This window comes from Plasmodium fragile, assembly GCF_000956335.1.
Source record: "Plasmodium fragile strain nilgiri unplaced genomic scaffold supercont1.3, whole genome shotgun sequence".
Taxonomy (NCBI): Eukaryota; Apicomplexa; class Aconoidasida; order Haemosporida; family Plasmodiidae; genus Plasmodium; species Plasmodium fragile.
Genome location: NW_012192583.1, coordinates 176,207 through 184,405, shown reverse-complemented (window position 1 = coordinate 184,405; position 8,199 = coordinate 176,207). Strand labels below are relative to the sequence as shown.

The following is an 8,199-nucleotide window of genomic DNA, read 5'->3' as shown; positions in this document are numbered from 1 at the left end:
AATTTTGATCAGGTAGGGTATGAGGTCGTACTAAAGGGGAAAAAAAAAAAAAAAAAAAAAAAAAAAAAAAAAAAAAAAATGTTGCACGTGGCGTTGTTATCGCGTTCAAATGGCGCTGATAATCACACCGCCATGCGCACCGCTAACGGCACCGCTACACGTCGCGCCGCTTATCGCCCCCACCTTGATGCTCGTGAAGGCGCTCTTCCGCTCCATAATGTCGAGGACGTAGTTTTTAAAAATGTACACGTGGCTGTCCAGCAGGTCCGTCTTCAAAATAAAATTGCGATGTGCGGTCAAATTTATTTTACTGATCTTGAACCTCCCACTCTGCTTCATGGAAAGTGAATCCTTTATACTCACGACCTTGCTGTTCTTGTCAATGCATACCCATATATTATTTTCTAGGTTTAGTATATCGTCGTGGCTTTTTTGTTTCTTCGTCTCGTTGTATGCTTGATTCTCCTCCAGGAGCAGAAGCGCGCAAATGGCATTTTCGCCGCGAAACAGGTCTACATAGAGGGGGGGAAACAGAATGAAACAAAATGCCACACGGGATGATATAACGCATGGTTACTCCCGCGCACCCGCTTCGCCATTACAAGCGCTAACAGGTGAAAAGGGGGGGGGGAGAAACGAGTCTCTGCTCCCCCACCAACGACATGCACTTTTACTGGCCAAAGAATGGAAGTCCACGAATCCCATAATGTCACAGTTAACCACGATAAAGTCAGACTGAGTGGGGGGGGAAGAAAAAAAAAAACGTGAGTGTCTTCGTGGAGCGCTCACAAGGGGCGCTTCATCATGCCAGGGCGCACCGCTTAACACAGCGACCGCTTCAAACCGCTCCACACCGCTCCACACGGCGTACCTTTATCTTGTGGCGCATCTGCAGGAGGCACTGGACTGGCCCCAACTCCTCGTTGTTGCTGGAGGTGTAGGGCTCCACGTCAATGCAGTAGCCGTCGAGGCCCTTCTTATTGTCCGCCTTGTAGTTATCTGGGAATGCCTCATTAACGTAACTGACCATCTCATTGTAGTACTTGCTATTCACAAGGATGGTAATGTATTTTAACTTTTGCTCAATGATGTTCCTCAGGATGAAGTAGATCATGCAGCGATTGCTTATCTTTATAAGTCCCTTGCATGTCCCTTCACACAAATCACTCGCGAAGTGGTTTTCATCATTCGTTAAAACAACGACTTGAAATTCCACGAAGGTACCTACGGGTACTTTCGGGCTGCTGGCATTTGCTGACTGCATTGGCGTTTTTACTAGAAAAAAAAAAAAAAAAAGGAGCAGCAGCGAGAAGGGACCACAGGGGGGCAGGAAGAGGCCCTCAAGGCCAAGGACGGAAAAAAAAAAAACGTACGCAAATAGAGGTATCCCCAAGATGGTGGAAAAAAAAATAGAGCAGATTAGAGAGAGCAGCACAGCATTAGCAGCCAAATGGGGGGAACAGAAAAATAAACACCCTGCGGACAAATTCAGCCCATTTGTGTTTCCCCATTTGAAACGCCAAAACGGGGCTTCTCCTTAAACCCTTCTCTTAATGGGAACAAAAAAAAAAAAAAAAAAAAAAAAAAAAAAAAAAAAAAAAAAAAAAAAAATACAATAAACAAATAAGTAGCGAATAAATAATTCCACTTGCTCCGTCCGGCCGCTCCTCCGTCAGGGGATACTTTTCCACTTAGTGCGCAACATGTGGGGGGCACGCAGAAAAAAAAAAAAAAAAGTAGCCAATCGTTCATGGAACACGGCCAATTGACATGGCGGGAAAACTTCGTGTGGCCACCGGCATCTGCAATGCGCCTCGGGTATCTCGCTTTAGCTCCCCCAACCCAGAAAAAAAAAAAAAAAATGTACATTTCATAACCGTCGCCAGCAGACAGTTGGCCGTGGAGCATCCGGGTGAAGGTCCCCTGTATACGTGTGAATTCGCTTTGCAAACGGGTGTACAAACGTGGGGGGGGTAGCGAATGGGTAGCCACTGGGAATAACACAGTTACATGAGCGACGTGTACACAAACAGGACGACGAAGGAAAGCAGCGAAAGGGCAGAAAGCTGAAGCAGCAGAATAAACGTCCTGTAAAAATTAAAGCTGTTTTTCTGCTTTGCCTTCTCGCAGTGACCGACTGGGGCAGCAGTGTCACCACCGCATGGTGATGAAAAGATCTTCGCAACCATCCCCTTCTCCTTATGTCTGTTCATAATGTTTTTTATATTTCTCTTTGAAACTATGTGTTCATACATTTCGTGATTCAAAAAATGTTCCTTCTCCTGTTGGGGCTTGTCATTTTGTAGTGCCCCGTCTGCACCCCCACCGCTGCTCAGGAAACTTCCCTTCGCAACATGATTGGTCCTCTTGTTGCAGTAAGAAATGGCCGCGTCGTATGTGTGCTTCAGGTCCTGCTTGAACTTGCTGAGCCTCCTGGGTGTGTCGCCCACGCGATCCCCCACCTCACGCGCGTGTTCGCCTGCGTATTCGCCGGGGCCATTCCGGAGGTCTACTTCATCAGGGCGCTCCGCCAGCTTGTCCCCCATGTGGATGTTGCCCCCTGATGGGTGCCCATCGAGCAGCCCATCTCCACCGAGGTGTTCTCCCTTGTCCTGTCGTCTCTCTTGTGTGCCTCCCCTCGATTCACTAATAGTGACATCTTCACCATGCTGGTTCAAGTTAGACGCATTTTCTTCTCCTGCAGGGGGGAGTTCTTTCGCCAAGGTCCCATTCCCCACATGCCCCATACCGACCCCGGTGTCCCTACCTTCGCGGCTCTCCCTGCTCACCGTGGCCACATTCAAAATATGCCTCAGCTTAGAAAATGCACCAGTGGTGATTCTTTGTTCTAACCCTTTGCTCGTTTTAATAACTCGTAAAAAAAATTCATCTTTTACGTACCTGCAAAAATATACATTGTCTACCATTTGTATGAACCCTTCATCAACGTCGCCCTTCCCAGAGTAGTAGTTACTCTCCTGCAGATACGTGTTGTATATGTAATTCAGGATAATAAGATCGTTTCTTTCATTTGTCCTTTCCTGTTCTGTGAGATCCTTATATGTATTTTTTTTCTTCCTCTTCTTCACTGCTTTCTCGTAGTTCTCTTCAAAAAGGGAGGAGTTTATTTTTCCTTCTGCTAATTTAACTACCTTACATTTATTCAAATTGAGTATGCACAGAGTGAACAGGAACTCGACGAGGTGATTAGACTTGAGGACCTCGAAGTTGTTGCAGCAGTCCTCAATGAGGTTCTCAAATAGGATCCTCTCACATGAGTTCAATGCAAATTCATACTTGTTACTTCGGTCATACAGGTTGTAGTGTTCTTTTATTTTTTTTTTCTCGCTGATCTTCTTGGGGTACTTGCTTTTCTGCGTCTCGTTTCGGGCTTCCCCGCCGAGGCCACCGCCCGCTCTACAAATGCTTGAGCTGTTAAAGCGAGAGCTGTGCGCGCTCGACTCACGCCCCCCTGAATCACGCCCCCCTGAATCACGCCCGCCTAAATCACGCCGGCTTGAATCACGCGCGCCGGTGGAGCCGGCCTTGCTGTTCTCCACGCTCAGGCTCCTGCACGTTTTCCTCCTGGCACCGCTTCGGTCCGTATAATCTCTAATCACCTCACGGGGGAGACACGCTCCTCCGCTAACCGCTTCCCCCTCATCGTGCTGCTGCTGAGCATGCCGCCTATCATGCTGATCATCGTGTAGGAAGGCGTGCGCGAGAATCTTAAAGACGAGCGCGTGGCAGACGGGTCGGCGGTAGAAGGAGTAGGGGAAGAGCTTCCCTCCCGCGTAGTATTCCGCGATGACGGGCTCATACGCCCTGTACTCCCTCTCGCTCTCACTCCCAATGGCAACCCCACACCTCTGCTCCGACTTGCCCTCCCCTGTCTTCCTAACGGTAATAAGATAATTCTTCACGACGAGCATCTTCTGGCAACCGAAGGAGCAGCAAATGGTTATAAACTCAGCCAAGGGTAAGAAGTGCAAAATGCTAATAATGTATTCACTCAAATCTTTGAAGAAATCTGTGCAACAGACCTCCATCACACACAAGGACCACAGGATGTTAACCAGCAACACACACTTGGTAAGCTTTTTAATATTACCTCGAAAGTAATTCAGGGTCTTGTGAAAGAAGTAAGGATAATCTGTATTTTTAACATGTAAGTTAGTCAAGGCACATAAGATGTTAGTGAAGGCATACAAACTTATGTGTTCTACTCGGTCATACAAGTAGGATACAATCCGGTCGATATTTTTCTTGTGGTTGTGGTTTAGGAAGTTCTTATCTTGTGAATTGCAAATGTGGAGGAGGTGTAGGTAGAGGCACAGATTCTCATTGGTACTTTCTTCTAATCTTATATGCAGATGTTTGTTCAATTCTAATTTACACTCTTCCACGTGAATTATATTACAATATTTAAAAAGGTAACTCACACAGAATACAAGTTCATTGCTTACCCTCATCGACTCCACCTCCTTGTATAAGATCCTCAACAAGTCAACGTACTGTATATTTTTCTTCAACACACAAAGACACCAAGCTATTTTTAATATTTCCACAAGAGTTATTATTTTCATGTCTTCCCCAAGGTAGAAACATTTTTTCTTGTACCTCTTATTATCCTCATATAAGTGACTTTGATTCGGGAGGAGCCCCATGGCACCTTCATGTGTATTCTCCACTTGATCCTTCTTCTCTAACACTATTCGTTTGTTATAGAAGGTGAAGAAGTTCACTTGGTTGGCTTGGTCAACGGGGTCTCTCTCTTTCGCATCGCCATGTGATGTAAGCGTCGTCTTCACTTCCCTGTCTTCTTGCCCCCCGTCGCCTCGAGCACATTTTTCATTTTCCCTTATCTGTATATAATAGTACTTGTTTTCGTCGCCGATCTTCCCCCCCAGATTGTCCTTCAACAAACAGGTCTTCAAATTTAAGCAGTACAAAATTTTATTGAGTAACTTTATAAGGACCTGGTCAGGGAGCTCAGTTCCCTTGTGACTTCCATTCATCTCATGCGTTAAATAATACAATGCCAAGGCGAGCAGCACATTTATATTTTTTATCGTTATGGGTATACCATTGATCGACTCCTTGATGTATTTACAATACTCTTCATAAGTATGTATGCTACCCACTTGGTTCTTCATATGTTTTTTTTTTTTCTCCTTTGACCCAACAGTAGGGAGTCCTTCAGAAGTATTTACTCCACTGTTCACAATCATCCCGTTGGCTATTTTATTCTGGCTTGATCTGCTGTCATTACAATTTACAACACTCCCCTCTCCTCTCTTCCCTCCACTGTTATACACACTCACATTACTGCTGAGCAAATTTTTACTCCCCATTTCATTATTGAATAAGTTACTTAGTTTCTGTTCAGACAAGTACAAAGGGGGGTGGAGGAAATTCTTCATCCCTTTCTTGCCCTCCGATCTGACCGAGTTAGGGGCAACGTGTGAGAGGTACTCCCCTCCTCTATTCGAGCCCATCCCGCTACCACTACAAATGCTCTGGTTGCAATTGTTAAGGGGAACCTTTTCATCGTTCCTAATTAAATATTCACCTGTGGGGGGCAACTTCTTCACATACCCACTCATATTTTCCTTTTCATTATATCTGTCCCCGGGAGAAAAGTACTCCCCATTTTGTTCTTCGCGCATGGTAGTATGTCTAGCCATACCACTTGCACCACCTTCGCCATACAAAGCACCGTACATCTCGGACGTGCCAATTAAATGGTTGTCACGTGTGGACTTGTCCTTGCTCGGGTGCAACCCTAACATGTGCACACTACTTGTTAATACTTCACCGGATGGGATTCCCCTCTCGAGGGATATCATATCGGGTTTGTCTTTTGTTAGATTATTAACGGGGTCATTCACACCCCTACTACTTATTGTGCCCCCATTCATAGGAGTGTCTACTAGCTTGCTCGAATCGGAGTAAGTCGATTTGAGGAAACTCATGCTAATGGCGCTATTTCCAATATAATCAGCATGAGCCGACTTATTACCCACAGAAAAGCAACTCCCATTTTCACCACCACCTCTGTCGCTCACTTTTCCATCTCCCTTGTTCAACGCCCCCCTGTAGCTACTACCATTCTGAACATCCTCAACATGTTTGTTATTAAAAATGTGAATACTGCTCATCAGCTCGTTCTCATTATTGCATCTACTCTGGTATCCCCTCAAAACAGAGCTAAAAAGGGATCCCTGTTGTCTTCTAATCCCTTCCATATTTGTTTTTCTCCTCAAGTAGGTATTTTCAAACTTACTAACGAATCCCTTTTTCTTTCCCAAGTCTTTCCTAATCGACACTTCATTCTTGAGGATGCTATTTCGGTTGCTCAGGTAATGCACATAATCTTTATTCCTTTGCATTAAATTTTTTTTTTTACTACTACCCAAGGAAGAAGGGTCGTCTCGAACGAATCTGTTCATCCGGTAGGGATAGTAGCTCTTGTTGTTGCTGTCCCGTCCCAAGCTGCTTCGGCTTATACATTCTGCTTTGTTCATAAAGGAAGTTTTAATTTTCGTTCCCTCACAATTCTCCCTCCTGCTTAGGCGATGGAAAATAGGGTTCACAGCGCGCTCCACATCCATGTCAATACCGTTTCCGCTGCTGCTACTTCCATATCTCTTAAGCAACTCATCAACGCTGTTCATGTTAATGGCGGCTCTGTTGGGATGTTCGTCCTGCACCCCTTTCGAGGTACTCTGGCCAAACTTCAAAAATTCGTCTTTTACATACAAGTTGCTTTTTTTCTCTTCCTTAAATTTGTTAAGGTGTGTAAAATCGGTTGCATTAGCCGAGTTTGTGGAGCTAAAAAAATTGGTCATGTTATTTGAAAAGGAAACTGAATTTGTGTATCCTCTGCTCTGATCATTTTGCTGAGTGCCATAGTTAAAGGGGACATTGCCACTGTTCATATTCCTTCCCTCGGAAAAGATCGACCCGTTATTGAAGTGGCTATCATAGTTAGGGTTCTCCTGCCGTTCAGAATGGCTGTAATCATTCGCTCTACTACCATATATTGTCTGGCCACGCGCACCGTTAAAATGGCCCCTCGGAGGACCATTAGCCGTTCTGCCAATGTCGCATTTTTCTGGTGCATTCCTGCCCTCATAAAAATCCCTGTGAGCACCTCCACTGGCATTGTAACTTGTCTTTCCAGTATTTTTAAAATCCAAGCTCAATTTACTCCTTAAATATTTTTCTGCAATTTCTTCAGCGGAGCTATTCTTAGAAATGTTGAGACTTTCGTAGCTGCTCAGAAAGGGATTGGACTTTGCACCACCACGGTTGCTCTTCAATGTGTCATCGTGTTTGCAATTCATTTTACATACGCAAAAAAGGGGAAAAAAAAAAAAAAAAAAAAAAAAAAAAGAGGCGGAAAGAGCTATGTTACGATTGTCGTTTTTGTCTTCCCCTCTGTGTGTATTTTCGTGGCGATGTTACTCTGATTGCATTCACTGCACCAGAGGTGATAGTCCGATGGATCTGCTCCACAATATATATATTTGCCGTTCCGTACACAATGGTAGCTACCCCCCCGCGGACGTTCACAAGTTAAGGTGTGTACGGCGTGTGTGTGTGTGTGTTTTTTTTTTTTTTTTGTGCTTTCCTGTAAAGTCACGTAATCGCGGCGAAGAGTGGCCAATTAATTCCGTGTCTTTTTTATATGCCCGCGGGAAAAAATCGGCCTTTCCAAGGCCAAGCAGCGTTACCGCTACGGGGTGCTATGCTTTTACTCTGCTATGTAGCTACCGTCGCTCCTCCATCATGTTTGTAGCCCCCTGCACGCGTTCGTTCAAGCAAAAATGTATTTCCAATCCCCCACTGGATGAAAACCCGTCGCGATGGCCTGCCACTCCCTTTAAGCCAAAATCTCCGTGTCTATCGATGTGTGGTGACGCTCGCAGTGTACCAACAAAAAAAAAAAAAAAAAAAAAAGGGAAGAGGCCATGCAAGGATCTTCTCTATAATCAAAATTAATAAAAGGAAGAGCTACATAATTGATAGCCTCTTTTGTAATACATTCCAAAGTGACAAACACTTAAATGTAGATTTAACAAATGATGGAGAAAACATAAAACACGAAAAAGGGAAAATCGCGGCATTCGTTGGGAAAACAAATATGCCTACGCGCTTATATTTTCCTTTTTTTTTTTTTTTTTTTTTTTTTTT

At 44.6% G+C, this 8,199-nt stretch overlaps 2 protein-coding genes across 2 annotated transcripts in view; both read right to left on the bottom strand.

Moving 5' to 3' along the window:
- The window catches only part of AK88_00360 (uncharacterized protein), a gene marked incomplete at both ends in the record, with an annotated part of 2,762 nt that extends 1,498 nt beyond the window's left edge, over nt 1–1,264 (bottom strand). The window contains 3 exons of the mRNA XM_012478011.1: nt 184–512; nt 675–735; nt 872–1,264. Of these exons, the coding sequence (XP_012333434.1) occupies nt 184–512; nt 675–735; nt 872–1,264 (783 nt within the window). The remainder of the gene's footprint in view (nt 1–183; nt 513–674; nt 736–871) is intronic.
- Nucleotides 1,265–2,006: 742 nt separating this feature from the next.
- On the bottom strand, nt 2,007–7,349 carry AK88_00359 (uncharacterized protein; the record flags this gene model as incomplete). The annotated part of the gene is made up of 1 exon (XM_012478010.1): nt 2,007–7,349. The coding sequence occupies one exon, from the start codon at nt 7,347–7,349 to the stop codon at nt 2,007–2,009; it is 5,343 nt and encodes a 1,780-aa protein (XP_012333433.1).
- Nucleotides 7,350–8,199: the final 850 nt, after the last annotated feature.